The following is a 25,168-nucleotide window of genomic DNA, read 5'->3' as shown; positions in this document are numbered from 1 at the left end:
ATGTTTCTAAATGTATTTAAAACTGTTTGAGTTGTCATTCATTTGGGTGTATATTTATGTCTGTGTGCTGAATGTTCTGCTCTCAGGGGGTGCGTCTGGGGGTGCGTCCCGATTCCCCTGCATTACCCCGCCCTTCCAGAACCATCAAAGTGGAGACTGGCTGTAATGTTGGAAACCCATGTAACACATCCCCTTGTCCTGCCCACAGCCAATGCACCGATGAATGGGATAGACACACCTGTATTTGTGAACCAGGTAAGATATGAGTTAGGATTGTTGGATGCAAAACGTACAGAATGAAAATGTTTCAAATACATACAATGATGTAAAAAAATAAAATAAATTAGACCACTTTTAAAGATCTATGTTGAATTTTTAAAATGTAATGCAATTTTTCATTACAATTTATATAACCAGCATAAGAATGTGCAAAATTGTACTTTTTTTTTTAAATCATTCGGTATCCTAATACTTTGTTTATTTCCAAGTTTAAGTTTTTGAATCACATATTTTCAATGTGGTGTTATGTGGCTGCATATATAATATGTATTAATAATACATTGAGCATGTCAGTGGTTTCAATGCTAACAGTCTGATAGTTCACCCACACAGAGTAAAAAATATGCATTTTCAAGATCTGCGTGTGTTTGTATGAGCTCACATCAGGTCCAAATGAAGATACCGACTCGTTCACTTCATTATTATGCTGTTAGAGTTGCATCAGCCGTGTTATTAATAGAGCTGTGCAGAAAAAGAAATCAAAGACTCCCCTCATAAACTCTGAATTAATTTCTCAGACCCCTCCTGGTAGAGTAAACACACACACACACACACACACACACACACACACACACACACACACACACACACACACACACACACACACACACACACACACACACACACACACACACACACACACACACACACACACACACACACAAGAGTGCCTAAATTTAAGAACAGAAATATCTGTCTCATTCTTGCTCTGTTGTTTGTTAGATTCCCATACCTAATTTAACATTCTTAATATGTCTATGCATTGCAGTGTGCTAGAGCTAGAATAAAGTCACTTTTTCTGAGGGCTTTATTGTAATCCTGTAGAGACTTCCATATCATTCAAAGCAATGGAAAGCTTCACCAGAAGAGCATATGGTTGTATTACTGCATTCCATTTCTGATGAGCTTTTCTTCATTCGTCTTAATAGGGTTTGCACACACTTCTATACACTAGTACAAACATCTCTCTGCTGAGAGAGAGAGAGAGAGAGAGAGAGTATTGAGAGAGAGAGAGAGAGAGAGAAAGGAGGTTATTGTGTCTTTTGATCAGCTGTCGTGCAGATAAAGGCTTTTCTATAACTCTGGTGAAGATAAGATCAAGGCTGTGCTGTTTTATGTTTTGTTTTGAGTCGAGAGTGAAATACTTTCTGTCCATTCATCTCCTATCGCTTTTATGCCTTCAAATAAATATGTTTGTGAAGGTTTTTACACATACATGTTTCACATACCCCCCGATATTCACTTTATTATGTTGTTAGTCATGTTTTATTTTATTCTTTTTTACTCTTTAAACATGCCTTTAAGCCATGTGAAATGAGTAACAGCATAAGCTGAGGGTTTGCTGTCGCATCCAATATATTTGGCACTGCTTCATCCTGCGTTACTTTGTTGTATGTTCACAAAACATTTCACTCTGAAGCATGTCGCTCAAACTATCATGGTTGAATTGATGTGATCAGTCATAAAGATGTGCAACAAAACATTTTTTGCAGTTTACTTTCAATGAATGATCTTTTGAGCTCTAAACGTGTTTTCAGGCATCTCCCCCATCTATCATTAATCTGTCAAATAGATAGTACTGCCCCAAACTCACGCTATTGGTTGAGCCAACTGATAGCAGTCACAGTGATCATACTTTTCAATGAAATAAACATATGAATAGCTTACTGACAGTGTCTCTGCATTTTAAGCTGAGACAGTACTTCAACATAGAAAAATATACACACCTAATCTTTAAATATCAATGATACTTGAGGTTTGTGTTGCAACAGTCCCCCCCCCCCCCAACTTTTCCAACTTTTTTTTCAAATACAGGATTCTATGGTAAAAGTTGTATGGACGCATGTCAGCTGAACCCATGTGAGAATCAAGCAAAGTGTCACAGGAAGCCCAGCTCCTCACACGGATATATCTGTGACTGTGAGGACAGTCACTACGGACAGTACTGCCAACACAGGTACACATACACACCAAAACCATGTGTAATTACATGAGCACAAATACACACTAACACACATGTCACTACTTGAATTCATGACTATTTTCTTAAACATTGTTTTTGTCCTGTTCCCCAGTAACAATTTCTAAACATACTTAAAACAAGGCAAAATTAGTTACATATTTTTCAAAAAAAAAATGTACCCTTGTTTTAAGTCGTAATTTAACCAAATTTAGTGTGATTTATACTTAAAAAATGCCAATGGGTTAATAGTAATACATTTACATCAAGATATATGTTCTGAAAATTTTGCTTTTTCAAGAAAATGTAACTTTGTTATAAGGCTGATTTTGATGGGAAACCAGAGAAAAATCCTGAAAAGGATTTCTGCCGGGTTCCTCCTCTGTCCTTTAGCCCAGTTACTCTTATTCTGATCTGTAATCTCTGATAAGTTGACAAGCAAATGTACCAGTAAGATAATCAGTTAGAGATGGACAAAGACTTTATACATGCATTAAGATTTATGGCCGAATTTGTGTGCATGTGTCAGAGTTTTTTTTTTTTTTTTTGTCACACTAATCCAGTGTTCAAGCTTATCCGAAAGGCTGGATGTGTATGGCGGGTAGGTTTGTGTTCATGTTAATGATGCATTTGTTCTGCTTAGCCGCATGTATGCGTGTGTGCTTAAGGTTTGATGCCTTTGAACGGATGAAAGTAGACTTAAGTTTGCCGACAGAATGTGACTCATGACCCTAAATCAAACCCTACCTCAAACACACACACGCTCAGCCAAATCCTTCACAACAGCGGCAATCTCATCTGCTCTCTTTTATCTGTCGGCTCCATCTCTCTCTATCTCGGTGTAACGCTGGCTCGCTCTCTGTGTCTCATCTGCCCTAGATACATAGGTATTTGATCAAATCTAACTGTGCGTCTGTTTGTAGGATCGAGCAGCAATGTCCTCGTGGTTGGTGGGGCAGCCCGACATGTGGACCCTGCCACTGTGAAGCAAGTAAAGGCTTTGACACAGACTGCAATAAGACCTCTGGACACTGCCACTGCAAGGTATACACAAATAAATAGTTAACCTAAAAAATAATAATAAAATAAATAAGATCACAGACTGACATAATAAGATGGACATTTAAACATAACTGTTTTCTGTTTTAAGATTGCTGAGTTAAGGACACTTATTATTAATAATATTCTGTAATATTATTGATTTGACTGTACGGTGACTATTGGTATGATAACTGAAAAAACCTGGACAAGACAACACTGTTTTCTACAGCGCAAATTGAACTCATTTCATATTTGATGATCTTTACACAGTTACTTAATCATTACTTTCCTGTTTACCCCTGTAAAGCTGCTTTGAAACAATCTCGATATCTCTATTGTATAAAGCATTATTTAAATGAGGTGACTTCATATATTTTAAAATGTATTGTAATGGCAAATCTGGGTTTTCAGCATCATTACTCCAGTCTTCAGTGTCACATGATCTTTCATAAATCATTCTAATATGCTGATTTGGTGCTCAAGAAGCATTTCTTATTATTATCAATGTGGAAAACAGTTGTGCTGCTTCATACCTTTTTTTCAGGAAGTTTAAAATAACAGCATTTATTTGAAATAGAAATTCGTTGTAACATTATAAATATCTTTACAGTTTATTTTGATCCATTTTCCTTATTGATAAAATTATTAATTATAAATAATAATAGAAATCTTACTAACCCTAAAATTTGAATAGCGTTATTCTTAAATAGTATTGTACCTGTGTGTGCAGACACAGCAGAACACACACCACTCATGGAATCATCTCTCTAAGAATTTTAATCCAGATATTTGTCCCTAATAATGTAAGAAAAGATGTCTACTATCTTTGATTCCTAAACCCTCTTAGAGATGCACAAGACTACTGTATACACACTCCATAAGAACACGCCATACTTTCTCAGGATCAGCTGTGACTGACGTGAAATCTGTTCCAACAACCAGCAGCTTCATAAACATGCTGAGCGTTATTCTCCTCTGAGAGCACTTCATGTTCCTGTTCTTCTCAGAGTTTCAGGGGAGTGAAAGCATATTTTCTCAGGATCAGCCTGTGGTGAATTCTCAATGTGTATTTTTGCAGTTAGAGCTTTTAAACACACAGTTTACATTTAATAGACACGTTCCTGTTTTTTTTGTGCAATTTGCATTACCAAATAAACGTGAATTCATGGAGTATTCACAAACCTTTGCCATTATTTACAGATAATACTTTCCAGTTTTGTTCTTTAAATAGGACTACTAGTTATAGTCAAAAACAAACACGTATTTTAAATATGAACAGTACTTTTGAGTTGGTACTATTTTTAGGAGTAAATGCCTACTACATACAGTATTGCTGGCCAGGGAAGTGTTAATTGGTTTGTGTGTGTAATTAAGAGATTAGAGAAGTGTGTTCTTCACTCTGGGGTGCTATAATAAAGCATTACTCACCCTTATGCTGTACTGCGTCAGGCTTTTCATTATCCATGTATTACACTCCAATCTCAAAGGAAAACATGAACACAATATTATAAGGCTTTTGAAATATACAGTAAAACCTTTTTTTTATTATTATTCTAGCTATTATGTTTAAAACATGCATGTCAATATTTTTTATTATGTTATAATTACTACGGTTTGTGATTTTTGTGATCAGTTCATAATGTGTAAATGCATGTGTTCATATGGATGTTTTTGTGTGTATCAGGAGTTTCATTACAGACGGCGGGGCAGTGACGTCTGCCTGCCATGTGACTGCTACCCAGTGGGCTCCTTTTCTAGGTCATGTGACCCTGAGAGCGGCCAGTGCCAGTGCCGACCCGGCGTGATTGGCCGACAGTGCAACATGTGTGACAATCCGTTTGCTGAGGTCACACAGACAGGCTGTGAAGGTACATACCCATCCATCCAACCATTCAACTAGTAATTCCTCCTTGGAACAAATATTTGTTGATCATTTCCTCACCCGCTTTTCTCAGTGATCTATGATGGCTGTCCGAAGACCATAACATCAGCAATCTGGTGGCCCAGAACAAAGTTCAACCTGCCTGCTGCTGTCCCTTGTCCCAAAGGATCAGTTGGTGAGCTTGTAGATTCATATTTGTGTCTTATGTGTCTTTTTTGAAGTCCATCTAATCCATCAGTCCATCTCTTTTTTGAAGGAACTGCAATTCGGCATTGTGATGGAGAGAGAGGATGGCTGGACCCTGATCTGTACAACTGCACCTCTCCTCCTTTTGTGGAGCTTAACACAGCCGTGAGAAGCTATGATTTCACATTTATTATCCATTTACTATAATAAGGGCTGTTTCACACCGGGTTTTTTTTCCTTCCCGAAAATAAAAATGTTTTTTTTCGGAGTTATAATATTAAAAATTATGTAGGGATGCGTGGATATTAAAATTCGATATAATTGCCAATTATTATTTTCATGTTGGAGCTCATAACTAATAAATGGCTGATATTAAAGTTCTATACTATTTTTTTTTTCATTTTAAAATGAATTTATGCAGCAAAAAATTATAATGTGTTGTATGAAAAATACACACTAATTTTGATTTGATTTTCTAAAGATTGCTTTTAACAATCTTAATAAATTATTAGGGTTTTTTTAAATATTTATTTTAATTGAGTGTGACTTGTGATTACGGCAAAGCTAATTTAAATATAAAAATGAGCATGCACTATTTCTAATGTCCAATGTTGACTGATAAATAAACTGAAAATAAAGAATATCTAACTGATATGGTACTGATATATTGTGCATCCCTAATATATATTTTATTAGAGCCTGCAAGTTCTAAAAATATTTATTAGAATTTGGTCTTTGAGAATGATTACTGAGAATGAATGAATATTTATATAACATCTACAAATCATTAATCTACATGAAACCGAATCAAAAATCAAAAGTGTTGCTGAAACGTGTTGAAAAAAGTGTTGGATAAATGAATTGAATACACATAGCTCATGCAGACACAGGATGTGTGAAACAGAGCTGAGGTCCATAACTTTCTCACAGTGATACATACAGTATAGGAACTGCTTGTCTACATTATTTAACATTTTTTCAATGTGTGTGTGTGTGTAGCTGGAGGCCTTAGAGAGAAATGAGACAGAACTCAGCACCATCATTGAGAAGAAACTGGCCCATCAGCTTCGTGATGTCACAGAGGCAACAACCCGTCTCTATGGCAATGACCTTCAGATAGCCGAGCGGCTGCTGTCTCGCCTCTTGACCTTTGAGAGCCTCCAGTCAGGCTTTGGGTTGACAGCCACTCAGGATGCACATTTCAATGAGGTGTGTGCATTACCTTAGGGAAACCGATGAATAGCTGGAAATTTGAGATTCAAATTTTGAGAGAAATGAGACTAGTTGATTAACGTCTCGTTCTGTTCTGTCTCTCACACTTTGTCTCTATCTACAGAATGTGTTACGAGGCTGTAGTGTTTTGTTGGGTCCGGGCAACGCTGCATTGTGGAGAGGTCAAAGTTCAGGTCAGAGCGGAGCGGCGGGATTGGCCGATCTGTTGGAGCAGTACTCCCGCATACTAGCCCAGAACATGAAACAGACCTACCTCAATCCTGTCGCACTCGTCGCCTCAAACATCGGTCAGCATCAATACACAACAAACACATACACTAACAATCAATAGTTTGGGTTCATTTTTTTAATTTATTTTTTTTAAAGAAATTAATACTTTTATTCAACAAGATTAATCTTACATTAAATTAATCAAAAGTGACAGTAAAGAAATTTATAATGTTACAAAAGATTTATATATATTTTTTAAATGTTTTAAAGTGGGGATTGATACTTAATATCTGTTTTTATATATGTATTCTGCTCTGTTACTAAAATCTCTTTGATTTTTACAATGTTGTGAAACTTGCCACTTGTCATTTTTATAACTATTTTATTATATTTTATTATTGATAATTAGTGTGTGTGTGTGTATGTTTATATATATATATCCTTTGTTGGTCTTGAAACTTTCAAAATTGAAAGGTTCCTTTACAAATAAAGAATAAACAAATCAATAGAAATGCTTTAAATATTGTAAATGCAGCAAAGAAAATTATTTTTGTGTATTTCAGGCGAAAAAAAATTTTCAGAGAGGTCGATTGAGAATTTTAAACTGACCTGGCTCTTTTCGCTCCCTCAAAACCCATCAGAAATAATACTAACATGCTGATTTGGTGCTCAAGTAAAACTTACTATTATTATCAAAATTACACTTATTATTAAATATATCCTGGTAAAACTATATTTTTAGTAAATTTAATTTAATCATTAAATTATTTGTTGATCATTTTACCGTGATAGACATAATACTTTAAATGGTGTGTGTGGCATGTTGTTTTAAATCAGTAAATATTGATTGTGTATGTGAAAAGAAAAGCATTTCAACTCTGGAGGACAGAGAGGCTTAGTCAGCTGATGGTGAGAAAAAGTAAATATTGGAAATATTCTGTCATGTCCAGTGTGAGCTAAAGCTGAGAAAGATCAATGTGAGACTAACTCCTGCACTGTGCACCTGCAGAATCTGCAACTGCAGCACTACAGAGAGCAGATCCATTAAAAGAATCCTGTAGTTCACACAGTGTGTGTTTGTGTGTTGCAGTCATGACTCTTGATCGTGTTGACAACCACACACACGTGCGGCGGCGGTTTCCACGGTATCACAGTACTCTGTTCCGAGGTCAAGCACTTTGGGATGCTCACACACATGTTGTGCTGCCCCCTACTGCACTAGTGCCACAGCGCAACATCTGTAAGTCACATCCACACTCTTTAAGTTCACTTAAAAGGCTTAAAACCATTGAGCAATACTTTGTGTTTAGTTTCAGCTCCATCTCCTGCTGGCCCTGTAAACCTGTTGGCCAATCAGACGCTAGAAGCGACGGCAGCACGACGTTCTTTGTCACTGCAAGAGCCACCTGTCTCCATTGTCATCCTCCTCATCTATCGAAGCCTGGGGGCCGCACTTCCTCCTAAATACCACACGGACCGTCGCGGGGTCAGGTTAGAAAGGGTCTAAATTAAAGATCACTTCAGAGTCAGATAAATGTGTATATACTGTATGTGAGTGTGATCACCTTCTAACCATGTATGTGCATCTCTGCAGGTTACCCAGACACCCTGTGTTGAACTCGCCTGTCGTGAGTGTGTCTGTGTATAATAACCAGACCTTCGTGGAGGGTTTTCTGGACACTCCGGTCTTGCTGGAGTTTAGTCTTCTGGAGACCAGCAACCGCAGCAAACCGCTGTGTGTGCAGTGGAATCACAGCAGCTCGTGAGTCTGTGTTTGCTGTCCTTATTTACTCAATTTTATGTCTCAAGAACAAATAAAACCACTATTAAAGCAAAATCGGCTGACCAAATCATTCTTGGATTAAACTACTAGTCGAAATCTTTGATGAATAGAAAGAATCAAAAGAACAGCATTTAATTGAAATAGAAATCTTTGTACATTAGCGATGTCTTTACTGTCACTATTGCTCAATTTAATCAGTCCTTTCTGAGTAAAAGTATTGATTTCTTCTTTTTTTCTATCTTATCCCAAACTTTTGAGTGGTAATGTATCAAGATTTCCACAAAAATATTAAGCAGCAAAACCCATTTTAAACATTGACACTGACAGTACTAAGAAATGTTTCTTGAGCAGCAAATCAGCATATTAGAATGAAGGATCATGTGATTCTGAAGACTGTAGAGTAATGATGCCGAAAATTCAGCTTTGCCTACACAGGATTTTAAATGATCATTTTAAATTGTAACAATATTTCACAATATTACTGACTTTACTGTATTTTTTGCAGCCCTAGTGAGCATTACAGACAGAATTTTTTTTATTTCCGACCTACATTGTATATTGTGCTTGTGTATAGTGTAAGGGATAAACGGTAAATGCTCTGAACGTGTGTGTTCAGTGTATTAGCAGGAGGATGCTGGACTGTGAGAGACTGTAGTGTGGTCTATAGAAACATGTCACATGTTCGCTGTCAGTGCCACAGACTGGGAACCTTTGGAGTCCTTATGGACAGCTCACAGAGAGAGGTACAGTCCACACACACACACACACACACACACACACACACACACACACACACACACACACACACACACACACACACACACACACACACACACACACACACACACAGAGAGAGAGACACGCACAGAAAAATCAAGGCCACATAACTACTAAACAGCTCTTCTTAACAAAAAGATTCACATTTTCCATGTTTTTCAAGAATACATAGCAACAGGATGTTCCATAGTGACATCTCCTTCAGCACAATCATCACTGCTAATATATATTTTCCTTCTCTCTCTCTCTCTCTCTTTGTTAAGCAGCAGTTAGAGGGTGACCTGGAGACCCTCGCCATAGTAACATACTCCTCGCTCTCAGTTTCCATGGCGGCGTTGTTGCTAACAGTGGTGGTTTTATCGTGCCTGAGGGGACTGAAATCAAACACACGCAGCATTCATTCCAACATGGCTGCCTCTACTCTACTTTCCCACCTCACATACCTGCTGGGCATCAACCAGACGGAACAGCAGGTCAGAGAAGAGAGATGTCTGTGTGTGTCTGAATCTAAATGTGGGTTAGTGAGGCAGACAAAGAAAGTTTGGTTGGGCTCCAACACAAAAACACTATAGCCGTCAAAAAACACAGTCTGTGTGGTCTCCTGTGTGCTGAACATACTTTGTTATTTGTAGATTGAATCAATCAATTAATCAATCAATCAGTAAATAAATAAACTGGCCGTAAATAATTTTATAATGTTAATTTCTATAGCAAATAAATTCTGTTCTTTTGAAATTTCTATTCAACAACGAATCCTGGAAAAATATATCATGGTTTCCACAAAAATATTATGCAGCAACTGTTAGTAATCCATTGATAATATAATATAATATAATATAATATAATATAATATAATATAATATAATATAATATGTGTGTGTGTTTTTTTTTCATAATTTTTCTTTGTTTTAAAATAAAAAGATCCTAAGACTTGAAGTATTTTGGAGCCCACTTACATTCTACATTTTACAGCTTTTATAAAGCTAAGTGTAACTGCAGGTATTAAAATCATGAATAGTTCAGTATCAAGATGGTTGTCAGGATAAAGCACTAGGCAGCTTGAATATGATTTGTCATTCAGAAACCGACATTACAGCCATTAGCGCAATATGGTTCAAAAACCACTTACACCACACAGTGAGTTGGGAAACCGACGTTATTAAACACTTTTTCTGACACAGACACACTTTCCGTGTCTCTCGTCCTCAGACAGACACTCTCAGATTCTGTCTCTTTCTAAAGCCGTTTAACACCATTTTTTTAACAGACATTATTCTCTAGAGTGCAAACCACTCACACTAAAAGCCTGTTACTGCTGAGTTCATTAATTTCAACTGCTGGGCTGGGATGTAGGTGTGTATCTGTGATAGAGTATGTGTTCATTCATTATTCAACTTCTCTCTCAGACTATGACTTTGCTCGTGTGTATTGATTTTATACCTTATATTCTCTCTTTTTTGGACATGTACAGCAGAAAGTATTCAGTAAATGATGGGAATGGGATCAGGAACTGTTTTGAGCTGGATGTGAACTCACAACACCTGACTGAGCACCTCAGCTCAATAAGTGAGAACACATGTGCCAACCACTAGGCCAAGGGTTTTCAAACCAGTCCTGGAGGACCCCCAACACTGCACATTCTGTATGTCTCCATTATCTGACATACCCTTATCAGGTGTGTTATATGAGGGAGACATCCAAAATGTGGACATGTTTGAAAACCCCTGCTGCATTAGTCAACTCAATGATTATTTTCTCTGTGCTGTACTCTGACTATGAATTGAATTATCATCAATATGTACAACCCCTTCTTTCACGAGAGTGCAGAAATAGAGTTGCAGTTTCGAGATCATTGCATTTTTGGGCTCAACAGACAACTTTGATTTGCTACAATGCTCAGCGCTGCAACATTTTGTGCAATGGGATATATTGTGCAAAGATATTACCCAATCACAGTATGTTTACATTGAAGTCTTAAAGGAGATATGCCCATTTAAAAGTCTGCATGAAACAGAGGTTGCGATAGTCTTTTCTTCATTATTCTGACGTATCTGATTGGAATGGCTTCTATAACAAGAAAAAGTGTTGGGCGGGACCACTGACCTTTATAAATGACATTTATATAGATCAGTGGGTGGGACTTAGTTTTGCCCGTGAGGAATAGATTATATGGTTGGATCATTGTGGTTTGCTATTGGTTAATCTCATGTTAGTGACAGGTTGTCCCGCCCTCGCATCAGTAAACACTTCATCAGAGAAGAGAAGAGATGTTGCTGCAAGAGGGAGGGATTTATTCACATGAATAAATAAAATAAAAAAAGATATATTATTCATAATAAACACAGCAAACAATATTCTATTAAAAAAAAAGATTTGTCAAGTTGGATTTCATGGTGACTTTAAATCAGAGGGCTAAAATCAGTGTAGAAAATGTAATGCATATTGTAATTTATGAAGCCATTTAAAAATCCAGTATATATATACATCCAATATGCTGCTTTATATTCTCTTTTTACTAACTAGTTTATTGTCTCTGCTTGGTGCAGTTCCTGTGCACAGTGGTCGCAATTCTGCTCCATTACTTCTTCATGTCAACGTTTGCGTGGCTGTTTGTGGAAGCTCTGCATATTTACCGCATGCAAACAGAAGTGAGAAACATCAACTATGGAGCCATGAGATTCTACTATGCTATTGGCTGGGGAGTCCCTGCTATCATTACAGGTATGAACAGACAAGCACAACACAAATTTATGCTTTTATATAGCTATGTTCTGTGACATATATGTGTGCTGCAGGGCTGGCGGTCGGGTTGGATCCAGAGGGGTACGGCAACCCAGATTTCTGCTGGATCTCCATGTACGATAAGCTCATGTGGAGCTTTGCGGGACCAGTTAGCGTCGTCATACTGGTATTGTGCTCTTCTGTGTGTTTATGTGTGTTGTTTGTGACATGTAAAGGATCTCATCTTTGTATTTCTCTCTCTGTGTGTTTTGGATGTATGTGGTACAGCAATGATGGTCTTGGCAACTCTCTCTCTCTGTTTTACAGATGAATGGTGGGATGTTTTTAATGGTCCTGCGTATGACATGCAACCCCACTCAGAAGGAGATAAAAAAGCTGCCTGTGATGTAAGTACAACATGCATGTATTCAGGAACATTTAAAATGGAAAGGGGGACAGAGGACATTATAAAACGTATTTTCATGAATATTAGCTGACTTAAAGGGTAAGTTCACCCAAAAATATAATTTACTCACCTTCAAGCCATCCTAGATGTATATGACTTTCTTCTTTCAGCCAAACACAATCGTAGTTACATTAAAAAATATCCTAGCTCTTCCCTGCTTTATAATGGGAGTGAATAGTAACTGAGATTTTGAAGCCCAAAAAAGCGGGCTTCGCTTCAGAAGGCCTTTATTGACCCCCTGTATGGATTACTTTTATGATGGATGGATGCGCTTTTTTTGGGCTTCAAAATCTCAGGAAATATTCTCTTCCATTATAAATCTTGGAAGAGCCAGGATATTTTTAATAAAACTCAGATTGTGTTTGGCTGAAAGAAGAAAGTCATATGTACATCTATACTATCAAATTTCTAAAAATAATTATTTTATATTGTGTTATAATATTTTATTGATAATAAAATTAATAATAATAAATAAATAACTATTATTATTGTTGTTGTTGTTTATTTTCCTGAAATTGTAATGTTATAATTGTTAAAATGGTAGTTTCTTCCTTGCATGTGTTTCTACCTGCAATTCATGAGTGTCAAACTTGTTTTCAGCACAGAATTAATGCTTTTCATCTCTTTATTCTATATTAATTCCTTTTATTCTATTTCTCTCTCTCTCTCTCTCAGCTCTACTATCCGCAGTGCCTTCCTCCTGTTATTGTTGAGTTCTTGTGTTTGGCTGTTTGGTCTTATGGCTGTTAATAACAGCGTTCTGGCGTTCCACTACCTGTTCATTGTCCTCTGTTGCGTACAGGTAAGTGTGTGTCCTGGCTCTTACACATATTTTTCTTTTGTGTGTGTGCTTGAGTTTGTCATTGTCATTTTTAGCTGTAAACTTGGATAATTGTGTCCTATGTAATGTATTATAATGTTCTTCTCCTACTCGCTTGTCTCAGGGTTTGGCTGTACTGTTGGTCTTTACTCTCCTGAACTCAGAGGTGCAGGAGGCCTGGAAACTGGCCTGTCTAGGCAAGAAAAGCCCCAGTGAAGAACCTCAAAGACCGCCACAGATTACTGTTAGTGAACATAAACATATACATTAACATATGACCCCCACTCCATGCACAGATACACACACACCTATATTTGAACCCATGGAGTGAAAATAAGCATGTGGATTTGAAAGCATGTGCTCTATGTGTGCAGGGCCAAAACCCATTCAACAGCGCCTCCCTGCTGGAACAGAGCGGATTACACCGGATCACACTCGGAACTTCAACTATCTCATCTGTCAGCAGTGCAAGGTCTGTCAACACATCAATTTTAGATTCAATATTCTCAAAATTAACAACTTTTAAAACAAAGAAGGATCATGATATAAAAGGAGTAACATGGTTACACTTTACAATTAAGGTTAGGTTTGCTAACATTAGTTAATGAATTAGGTCTCATTAACTATGTTAACTCTTAAAAATTGTAAAATATGAATAGAATAGAATGTTATATGCGAATTCATAAATTAATTGTTAATTCATGTAATTTAAATTAATGTAAAGTATTGAATTTAAATTTAATCATTGAATTTGAATGTAAACTAATTCATTATTTTATTCAGCACTTTCAAAAGTGACAGTAAAGACATTGTTACAGAAAAAAATCCATTTTAACTTTCTATTCATCAAAGAATCTTGAAAAACAAATAAACAATGTATCGCGGTTTCCACAAAAATATAAAACAGAATAATATACAGCATTGAAAATAATACAAAATGTTTCTCGAGCTGCAAATCAGCATATTAGAATGATTTCAGAAGGATCATGTGACACTGAAGATTGGAGTAATGATGCTGAAAATTTTGATTTGCCATCAAATTAATAAATTACGATTTAAAATATATTAAGATGAAAAATATTTATTTAAATTGTTATATTATTTCACAATATTACTGTTTTAAAGTATTTTTGATTACGTAAGAGACTTAGTTCAAAAACATTTTAAAATCTTACTGACCTTAAACTTTTGAATGGTAGTGTAATTTGTAATAAAAAAAAGCAAACTAAAAGAATTTTCACTACTAGTTTCAGGCTTTTGGACCTCACTAAAAATAACATTTTATAATTCTAAATTATAAATAACTGTAGATTATATATCACTATTTTATTATTTTACAGTGTACAGTATTGTACAGTGTATTCTGAACTGTGTATAAAAAGAATATTTGCAGTGCGGCCTTTCCTATTTTTTGTATGTTAATCATCCAGGCCAGCACTCTTAAAGTTATAAGTATATGCGTTGAGTGAAGCCTGCTCCTATCCCCACTTACATTCTGAACTGTGAAAACATGTGAAAAATGTGTATGAATCTGTATGTAACAAACTGAAAGCTTAAAAGCTGATGTATTATTAATGTTTTTGACAGGGAGAATCTCTTGGCACGGCAGACTCTAGAACACAATCTTGCTCACACAGGCGCCACTGACCTGGACGTTGCAATGTTCCACCGCAACGGAGGTACACTAACACACAATAACCTGCATGCATGTACGTATTCACTCACACAACACTTACACACTCCTTAACTGCTCGCTATTCATTCTTTATTCACTAGTGGCTTTGTCTTGTTACAAATCTCTGTCAGAATTAGTGACATTATCTCTTCTTCTTTCATTGCTTTTACTCTGTTTGCCTGTCAGGTGAAGACTCAGACTCAGATTCTGATCTCTCACTGGAGGAGGAGAGGAGTTTGTCCATCCCGTCATCGGAGAGCGAGGACAATGTTCGCCTTCGTGGACGCATCCAGCGACGCTTCAAACGGACTGGTCATAGTGAACGTTTACTCACAGAGCCCTCCCACAACGGTGGAAAAGGTACCGATATCATTGTTGCAGATGCCTTTATTATTGATAGTTAAGCCAAAGGAGTGCAGAACATTAGTTTCATTCTTAGTTTCATGATGCCCAACTGTTAGTGTATGGAACTATTTATGTGTCAGATCTGGATGGCAATGACCTGCTCTCCTATTGGCCAGCGCTGGAAGGCTGTGAGGCGCACTCTCTGCAGAAATGGGGCTCGGAGCGCCGCCTAGGGGGCGACTACAGCAAGGACGCAGCTAATAACAACCAGCCAGATGCAGCGCTGACCAGCGGAGATGAGAATGGCCTCACACACAGACACCGCAAGGGTGAGGCACACGTTCGTCTGAGATGTTATCAAGTATTGGCCAATTCGCATTCCTGATGATATTTAATTTTGCACGCTCATTTTACCTATTTTCACATTCAGATTACCATCTGCCCTCATTTGTACTCTTAAAGTTAATCTTAAAAAACTTTAAAAATCTTTAAAAGCTATGGGCCAATGTTAGAGTTATTATAGTTAACTAAAACTGAAACCATGCCAAAAAAAAAAATAATTAAAATAAAATATATATTTTTTAAAAACTTAAAATGAGTAAGGTTGCCTGGACAATTAGATAAAAAAGTTAATGTAGTTTCGTTTGATATACCGAAATAAAAATAATAAAAAACATTACAAAAATGAATAAAAAGGGCAAAAACGCACTAAAATAACTAAAAACTAATTAATTATTAAATTATTAAAACTTTAACTAAAATTAGAATCAAAATATAGCGTACGAAATTGGAAACCAATTCAAAATGGTAATACAAATCTGACTGTATCTCAATGATTCTAAAAAACACTTTGATATTAAACATTTATTTACAAAAATTAGACCTTTTTTATTTATCAGCTTTATTTACCTTTAGATTACCTTTCTGTCATCTAACACTTACTTAAAATGAAACTTTAATTGTAATAACACTTTTAAATGTACACTTTAGCAAATCTCAGAATGAATATCCATTTTACATATTGTACATTATAATGTTGTGTCTAAATTCACTTGTAGCTTTAAGTATTTGCAGTATTTTTAATTTATTGAAAAAATAATAATAATGGTAGCCTATTTTAATTTTTAATATTTTAGAAATAAAACAATAATCAAATAGTTATAGGCTTATTGTTATCAGCCCAAATTTCTATATCGATAGAAAGCTTAGAAAGCCGTACTAAACCCCCCTGCATCCATTTCTCAGGAATCCTGAAGAACCGTCTGGGCTGCCCTCCTGCTCTGCAGGGCCTGTCTGCCGTGGGTCGTGCTCCCAGCGAGATGTCTTGGTACAGGACCTCCACGTTGGGTCACAGAGGCGTCCCAGCCGCCTCCTACGGTCGTATGTACTCTGGTACTGGCTCACTGTCCCAACCCGCTTCCCGATACTCTTCCCGCGAACACTTGGATTCACTTGCGCGACGACAGCGTTCCCGTGAAAACCTCGACCTGTTGCCGCGACGACGCGAACTTGGTGCTGAACACCTGGGTGGGTCCAGAGAGAGGCTGGGCCCTGTTCACAGTATCCATGCCTCCAGGGAGGATCTGGTGGGCAGGGGTGGGATGGTGGGTTTAATGGGGGCAGAGGGTTCATTGAGTGGATCGAGAACACAGCTCAACACTCTAACAAGGCAACAGGCCTCTCGGGAGAACCTCGGAGGGGCTCTCATGAGCAGTCGGTCACGGGAGCAGTTGGAGTCTAACGGTGGAGCGCAGCCCTGCAGGGAGTGGCTGAGAACCCTGCCGCCCCGACAGCTCTCACACCCCGAACCGCACCCGCCCTCCTCACCCCCTCCACCGATCACAGAGGAACCCCAAGAATCCCTGCCCTCGCGCCGTGGTCGCCTAGACTCCGCCCCACCATGTAGGTACCCGTCATCTGCAGCTGCACCCGGAGCCCCATCCAGTCGCCCACCTTCTAGTGAACACCTGGATATTCTCTCCTCCATACTCGCCTCCTTCAGCTCCTCTGTCTTAACCCCGCCCCCTAACCCTGCCTCAGCTGGCCCTTCCCCTTCCCCACCTCCGCTCTCTGCAACCTCTCAGAGCGTCTCTGAAGTGTCACCTGACTCTGAGTAAGTCCAGCCCATTTTTTTGTCTCACTCTGTGTCCGTTTATGTTCCACATTGTTTTATGGTCATCCTTGGTTCTATTCTCATAAAACTGATTAGTTCTCTCCTGGTGATGATATGAAGATGCAACTTTGTTTGCTGTAAACTGAAAATTCTATCATCATCTACCCATTCTCACACTTCACAACACATATGACTTTTTCCCCGTGAAACACAAAAGGAGCTATTTACAAAGGTGGTATTTTCAATACACCGAAAGTGTATGGTGATCAGTTGCAAATATGTACATGACGTTGACATCTTTCATCTTTTGTCTCTTTGCAGAGTTAACAGAAGTGACGGACAATCTTGATGATTCCTTCACAGCCCCATAATGCACCTATGCAGATGGGCTCAAGAGAATCACAGGACATAGCCAAGCGGAGCGATCAGGACTCCCACTTCACCCTGGAAAGAGTTCAGGGCATGAGAGTGAAGTTGTTCATCAAGGGCTTGAGATATCACCCTCCTGAGAACAGACAGGAAATCAAACCAGAGAAGGTGATGATTACCATGATTTTCATTTGTCCAAACTGCAAACCTCAGATTTCAGACCAACAGTTGAGAGGACTGGTCAGAGAGAAAGAGAGAGAGAGAGAAAAAAAAACTGTACAGAACATTTTTCTACTTTTGTATCTTTTTCATCAAAGAAGAAATATGAAAATCTCTAGTGATGTTTTTGAAGATTGTGTGGATATGTGTTTAAGTGGGTAGGATCAAAAAAACATTTTCAAACCCATTCCGAGCCAAAACAGTCCTAAACATTCCCACTCCAATCTTTATATTCCAACATGTGTTTATGCAACAAGCCACGCCCACTAATAGACCGGGGAGAGTCTACGAAGAAAACGATTGGTCCATGTAAATGTGGAAGTTATTGGCCCAAACATGGGATTGGTGGGAAACTCCAGAGACAGTGATTGTAATCGTAAAGAATTATGAATCAGAAGATATGATTGGACCGTAATGATTGTCAATCAAGAGATTGTTTTCAGAAGGGTGACTTGATTGGAAGATTTTAGGTTGCTCTAAACACATTTCTTTAACAAACTCCAACAAACTCATGCTTGTATGAGATGCCTGGCCAATTTCTGAACTATTTTTGGCCAAACTGCTCTGAAATAATATTGAAGCATTTGTTGAAGTTTGTTGCAGCTGTGTGTAGAGACCTATATTTAGTTGTGTTATTAGCCTGCAAGCATATTCAAGACTTATTTAAAACCTCTTTCATATCCAGACTTATCATAATTCAAATACTGCTTAGGGAAAAGTTACTCGAAGATCCCAAATCAGCTATTTAAGAGACACTATTTAATCCATCCACTGTATGGTTTCTAACTAAGATACCTAAATATCAGTCTCTTTCAAGCATTGAATATACTTCCGAGAAAGGAACATTGTGATATGAGTTAAATACAGTCATTAAGGTAAGATCATCTAAAAATATCAGGCTCCTGTGTAAAAGGGAAATCATGCTTCATCATATGACTATTTCTTTAGTCATCATAGTATTACCATGAGTTTTGCCAAAAAGAGTGCCCTATGTTCACCCCTTTTATACCTCTTACCTGTCATAAAGTGCTCCAGCACTTTTTCTAATCATGATTTTATATTTTATTTATGACTGCATAACTTTATCTTGTACAGACATTAAATTAATTTATTTTATTTATTAATATTTATTGAAATTAATTTCTCTACCATAATCATTGCCGGAGTGTTTCTAAAGAAGTGCGTGTGGGAGTTTTGTTTTTTATAAGAGCAAGATTTCATGTTTCAAATGTTTTATGTGTGAAATTTTTGTATATGTTCTGTCTGATATGTCCCCCTCCTCTTCTGTTCACAATGCATTCTGGGAAAAGAAATGTCCTCTGTCCATCAGAGAGAGGGAGATAGAGCGGTGAAAGACAATGATTGGGTGGAAGAGAGAAAAGGGGAATGTATAATGGCTCAACATGTTTATTATAGGACATGTTGTATTGCTTTTACTCATTGGGGGGTTATCAGAAAAAAATCTGCTACCAATGGGAGTTGAAAACGAGACCCGTTGGGCGTCAATAAAAGAGTTATCGCTACCATGCTTCTGTATGTTGTTGTTTTTTGAATATGCAAGACAAACACATCTTTAGTTAAAAAATGTTTAACTTGTTCATCACATTACACATCGAATTTCAATCGAATCAAATGAAATTACATCTACATGTAAATTTAAAATCGGCTTTTAAAAAATCATCTGCTTTTAAACTAGTTCTCACTAGTTTAACTCAGTCTAACATTTTGTTTCACTGATTTACACACTCCATTTTCAGGCTACTATTGTAACATTCCTTAAAGGGAGAGTTCATCCAAAAATGAAAGCGTCACAATTTACTCACCCTAATGTTGTTCCAAACCTGCCTGACTTTATTCCATGCAGCGTAGAGGATATGGGTTTTGGAACGTCATAAAAAGTAAATGATGACAGACTGCCCATTTTTTGGGGGATGAACTATACCTTTAATTATGCTTTTCCATAACTTGAAAAGGACAGAGGGATCTGCCAAACACTGTATACAAAGACAAGTGAACCACACTAAATTCAACAAGTCCATGAGTAGGAAGTCCATTTACGAGAAGCACTTGTTTACCTGAAAAAAACCTGCATAGTATAAATGAGCTACAGTAAACTGAATCAAATGGGGGGTTCCTGAAAACACTGTCCTAAAACGGTTAGACCCAAGGAAGGATTCTGGTCTGGCAATAGCCTCTTTCTCGCAATTGCACTTTTATAAATCGACTATTTTCCTCATAATTGCAGAATAATTTCCTGCTATTTAGACATTATGAATCACAATTGCATCAAAAGGGGGCCTTGCAGGACCTTAATCCATCCTTGGTTTGATCCTGATACAATCATCAAATTAAAATGCTATACAGTAACATTAGAAATCTCATTTCAATTCATTTCCTCTTCCCATCAAGCAGGACTGAATATCACTGCTCAATTCTAGCCTAACTATGTGAGGGTTTGGGGCCGTTCACACAGAATGTATTTTTTGACGGACGTGTTTGGACGTTACTCTCGTGTCTCGAATATTTTGCTGTCTCGTGCATGACATGGCGTTCAACAAGGCACTCAAGTTACAAGTTTAACTTTTAAATAACGCGTCTCTAGACCTTGCATTTTCTTGTCATATTTCTCTGCGACTTGCATTTTTAAACGCAAAGACGTGTTCTGTGTGAACGACCCCTTATTTCATTCAACTCAGAAAGTCTGAATTTCCACAAAACTTTCGTTTGTATTATATCACTCGAACATGACACTCAGTGAGACACATAGTTCATGATACACATCTGAGTGTCAGGCCTTTAAATGGATAATTAACACAAAAATGAAAATTATGTCATCATTTACGCACCCTTATTTTGCTCCAAATCTCTATGACTTACAGAACACAAAAAATATTTTGAGAAATGGTTTTTGTCCATACAGTGAAAGTCAATGGAGTCCAAATAACACTGGACCTGATTTACTTTCATTTTATGGAGAAACTATACCCTTTTTAAAATATATTCTTTTGGGTTCAACAGAAGAAAGTAGGTCTCATATAAGTAAATGATGAATTTTTCAATTTTGGAATTTTGGTCCCTTTAAGTAGAAATATCCTACTTTTGACTGAATGGAATTATAGCACCAGTGTTAATGAGAGAGAGGATAAAAGGAGATGAGATTTTTAGCTGCTACTGGAACAAAGCCTGCTTGAGTGAATTCCCCCTCAATATGATACACATGGTACATTCCTAAACACCAATTAAGTTTAAAAAATATATTGTTTTGTAAATAAACAACATTGATAGATTAAAAAAAAAGACTTTCCAAATGAAAGTAAAAATAGCTAAGATGTCATAAACATCTGTGTTCATGTCTGTGGATGTTGGTTTTCCTCGCTGTCGCTACTGGAGGGCTGATAATCCGCGCCTATCTTCCGTAGTTTGGCTTGATAATATCTCTTCTTGGCCCGTGCCGCCTTCTCTTTCTGTCTCACCGCTTTCCTCTTCTCTTCCCACACACACTGCTGCAGCAGCAACAGACTCATCGTCTGCTGATGCTCCAGCTCAAACAGTTCCTGTCGACGTGCCTCCCATTTTGAGTCTGAGGTATAAGAGTCCATCGGCGGCAATGAATTCTCAACTGATCCTCTGGCAGGAGCACGTGGCACCGCAGGCTCTCTGTGTATGATCTCAAAGTTTGCACCCCTAGTCCCTGATCCAAGCCCTGAGGTGCTTTCTGCATGGGTTGGGTAGACGAGGGAGGGACGACTTGACCTGGAAGAGACTGAATGTGAGCAGAGAGGAGAGGACACAGTGCCTGGAGGAATCCCAGAGTTGAAAAGTAGATGAGTAGGTGAGGCCAAACCAAGTTCAATGGCTAAGTTCTCCTTGCTGTCCACTTCCTGTAAAAAAAAAGTAAGTTGAACAGCATCATAATTGTTGTACATTTGTGCAATAAGAGTCAAAAAGTCATGCAGTACATGCAGTAAACACAGGAAATGTGCAGGGATTGCAACACTGGTGAAAATAGTAGTGTATGGAATATGGAATATTACTGTACTGTTTTCTTTAAACAATTCTACATTTATTCTCATTTATATAATATTTAAATAATTATAAATGTATATAATATATAATGATGATGACCAAGCCAGCATTTATTTGATAAAAAATACAGTAAATAATAATATATTTTGTGAAATATTATTACAATTTAAAATAACTATTTTCTATTTTATTATTTTAAAATGTCATTTATTTCTGTGATGGCAAATCAAAATTTTCAGCATCATTACTCCAGTATTCTGTGTCACATGATCCTTCAGAAATTATTCTAATATGCTGATTTGGTGCTCAAGAAACATATATTATTATTATCAATGTTGAAAACCGTGATAAGTTTATTTCTGGGGGGTTTTAAAGTTCAAAAGAACATAATTTATTTGACATTATTGTAACATTATAAATGCATTTACTGTCACGTATCAATTTAATCCATGCTAAATAATAGTATTAATTCCTCAAAAAAAATGTCTTGCCCCAAACGGTAATATATATATATATATATATATATATATATAATTCTAAATTAATATAAATTTTCATCAGTGTTGCAAAATGTTGACCTGGTAACACTACATTTTAACATTTACATTTTCATGTCCTATAAGATAGTCAATCAAATTTTTTGTCATAATATCTGCAATATAAAAGAAAACATTTAGCTTAAGAGGCATTTTAGCAATCATTTCAAGGGCGATTTCAGTCTTACATCATTTTGACTGTGGTCAGCATCTTCATGCTCACTCCCATTAGACCCTGAAAGCCCCATCACTGCAAGAGAGAGACAAAGACTCAATTAATCTCCTTCCATGTATAATTACAGAGTTGACAGCTGGGCAGAGGGGTAGTATTTCATCCTGTAGCAGAGATGGCATGACTATTAATTACCTGCTCCAGGTGAGCCGCCCCTAACTGAGGCATAGCTGCCATCTCCATCTACCTCCTCCAGACAGGAGATCAGGTTTGGCACCAGGGCAATGACTTCTCTCTGCACCTGACAGAACCACACACAACCACACTGCGTTGACTCTAGAAGCAAATGGAACTCTGCTACTAGAAGTTCCAAAGCATATAACTGAATTACAGAAACATAAGAAATACTTCAATTTACCTGAGTGAGGGCAGACACAGGAAGTCCAGCTGCCTGCTGTTCCTGTCTCTTCTGCAGCGCTACACGACATTCCACCTTCAGTCGTTTCCACAGCGTCTTCAGAGAACCGATGCTGCTGGGGGGTCGACTAGGGAACGCCGAATTGAAGGCCTGAGCCAGCTCTGCCCATACAGCGTTTCGGTGCACAGTAGTGTTGGTGTCTTTCCGAAAGTCCTGGACTGTGTCAACCACCGCATGGATTCTCCGAAGCAGGAAAAGCTTTTGCTCCAGAGTGAAGTTTGGCATGCGGTATGTCATGGTGGTCAGCATGAGTATATTTGTGTGTTACTGGGTACAAAGGCTTATGTTGAGGTACTATGTGTTCATTTATAGAAAATCTATACAATCACTCTTTGTTTTTATATTTAACAGAACAGTCTAGTTTAAAAACTTTAAGTGTTACATGTATAGTTTGACATGGCAACATTTGCAGTATCACAGTGTCAATTTTTGAGTTTTACACTCCAGCATTACAGGAAGGTGAGGTCGGTTTGGTCCCGTTATGTGCAGTGCGCTTCCAGAGTTTCAGGTGCAGTGATATGTTAAACTCTGGATGCCACAGGTAAATACGAGTGTGTGAGGTCGCTTGATCATCGGTGCTCAATTGAAATGCATCTGGGGTCCACCTGATGCGCAAGGGGTCACCAGGCACACACGTGAAGTCTGTAATTCAGCAGACAGAAAGCAAAATGAAGGGACTAGTTTTTAAAATCTTAATATTTGCTCCACCTCTTGGAAGAATTCATGAAACATTTGATCTTTGGGGGGGGGGAAAAAACCCAAGTGCTCTATATATTAATTTAGGAGAATCGGTTCTTTTGAACTGTTCGTTTCAAAGAACCGGTTCATTAAAAAAAACATTCAGCAGTTCTTCTACGTCGTGACGTCGTCGTTAAAACATAGGAATAAAATGCAGTTTATTATTTAGCTGTATATTTCTTTCTTTTTTCAATTACGTTTTGTTAATATTCATTAATATTCATCGTTAATCTTTATTGTAATTTTATTTTGTCCAAGTTTTTTTACAACAATTATTCAGCTCATAAAATTAAATAAATTAAAAAAGTAATTTATAAACTAAATGTAATGTGTATAATGTACGGTAATATTCGTTTACAGCTCTTGGTTGATAATAAAGTTTTTGCACCTTTGTACTTTTTGCATTTTAAAAATTATATTTATTAAAACCAACTCGGTTTCGTATGTGTTGATAATAGTAGGCTACGTACAGTATATTTCCATGTTCAAGTTTTATTTATAGCAATTCTGCTATGTAGTTATTGAATATAGCTCAAATCATGCCTTCATTCTCGGCTCGTTTCTTGACTCATTACTGAACCGACTCATTGCATCGACAGGACTCAAAAGAATAATTCGTATAGGAATCGCATTACTATTATTACACGCAATAGAATGAACAAAGCAAAAACAAGCGTTTAAATCCATGACTTGTCTAGTGCTACAGGTGCGGGTGGAGCAGGCTGCATTTTATTACAATTATTATAATTACGAATCCACTGTCTGGTTAGCCACAGCGCTAAACCCGAGCATCGCACTACAGAAGTAAACCTGAGCTACGATGTAAGACTACAGCTAGAGCTCACTGTTCTTAATGAAGCTCTCGTGCATTACACAACCGCTATGACAAACTGATATTATATCATTTATATTTACCCTACTTACATGCAATCATCAGTGTGACGATTTTATCCCGAATATATTACACTTTGTCCCCACCCCCTGGGTTTAAGCGGTCCGTAAGAAATTTAAACAACAGACTGGAGACACATGCGCAAAAAGACGCTCCGGGCGTAAAAAAAAAAGAAAGAAAAAAAGGCAGTTCACCCGTTTGTGCATTTCATGTGATTTGTATACCATTCTCATGAGAACTGTTCAAC

General features: G+C 37.4%; 2 protein-coding genes across 2 annotated transcripts in view; one reads left to right on the top strand and one right to left on the bottom strand.

The window, feature by feature from the left end:
* celsr3 (cadherin, EGF LAG seven-pass G-type receptor 3) overlaps positions 1-25,168 on the top strand; it is an 82,219-nt gene that overhangs the window by 25,015 nt on the left and 32,036 nt on the right. The window contains exons 13-36 of the mRNA XM_077222725.1: positions 87-255; positions 2,095-2,236; positions 3,163-3,283; positions 4,965-5,148; positions 5,236-5,337; positions 5,419-5,513; positions 6,348-6,557; positions 6,685-6,868; positions 7,882-8,031; positions 8,102-8,282; positions 8,386-8,553; positions 9,191-9,317; positions 9,618-9,824; positions 11,898-12,072; positions 12,147-12,259; positions 12,400-12,479; positions 13,214-13,340; positions 13,483-13,602; positions 13,733-13,830; positions 14,946-15,037; positions 15,220-15,393; positions 15,519-15,707; positions 16,624-17,491; positions 17,887-18,028. Of these exons, the coding sequence (XP_077078840.1) occupies positions 87-255; positions 2,095-2,236; positions 3,163-3,283; positions 4,965-5,148; positions 5,236-5,337; positions 5,419-5,513; positions 6,348-6,557; positions 6,685-6,868; positions 7,882-8,031; positions 8,102-8,282; positions 8,386-8,553; positions 9,191-9,317; positions 9,618-9,824; positions 11,898-12,072; positions 12,147-12,259; positions 12,400-12,479; positions 13,214-13,340; positions 13,483-13,602; positions 13,733-13,830; positions 14,946-15,037; positions 15,220-15,393; positions 15,519-15,707; positions 16,624-17,491; positions 17,887-18,028 (4,218 nt within the window). The remainder of the gene's footprint in view (positions 1-86; positions 256-2,094; positions 2,237-3,162; positions 3,284-4,964; positions 5,149-5,235; positions 5,338-5,418; positions 5,514-6,347; positions 6,558-6,684; positions 6,869-7,881; positions 8,032-8,101; positions 8,283-8,385; positions 8,554-9,190; positions 9,318-9,617; positions 9,825-11,897; positions 12,073-12,146; positions 12,260-12,399; positions 12,480-13,213; positions 13,341-13,482; positions 13,603-13,732; positions 13,831-14,945; positions 15,038-15,219; positions 15,394-15,518; positions 15,708-16,623; positions 17,492-17,886; positions 18,029-25,168) is intronic.
* On the bottom strand, positions 20,000-25,074 carry fsbp (fibrinogen silencer binding protein). Its single transcript, XM_077223963.1, has 5 exons — positions 24,954-25,074; positions 23,232-23,933; positions 23,009-23,114; positions 22,830-22,891; positions 20,000-21,960 (listed from the first exon to the last, which is right to left on the bottom strand). Exons 2-5 carry the CDS (start codon positions 23,538-23,540, stop codon positions 21,427-21,429), a joined length of 1,011 nt encoding a protein of 336 aa, XP_077080078.1. The 5' UTR covers positions 23,541-23,933; positions 24,954-25,074; the 3' UTR covers positions 20,000-21,426.

The sequence above is a fragment of the Siphateles boraxobius genome, unplaced genomic scaffold (assembly GCF_051911475.1).
Source record: "Siphateles boraxobius isolate OS27281-9 unplaced genomic scaffold, OSU_SipBor_1 9, whole genome shotgun sequence".
NCBI lineage: Eukaryota > Metazoa > Chordata > Actinopteri > Cypriniformes > Leuciscidae > Siphateles > Siphateles boraxobius.
Note: the sequence above shows the minus strand (reverse complement) of the source record. Positions and strands in the feature narration are given on the sequence as shown.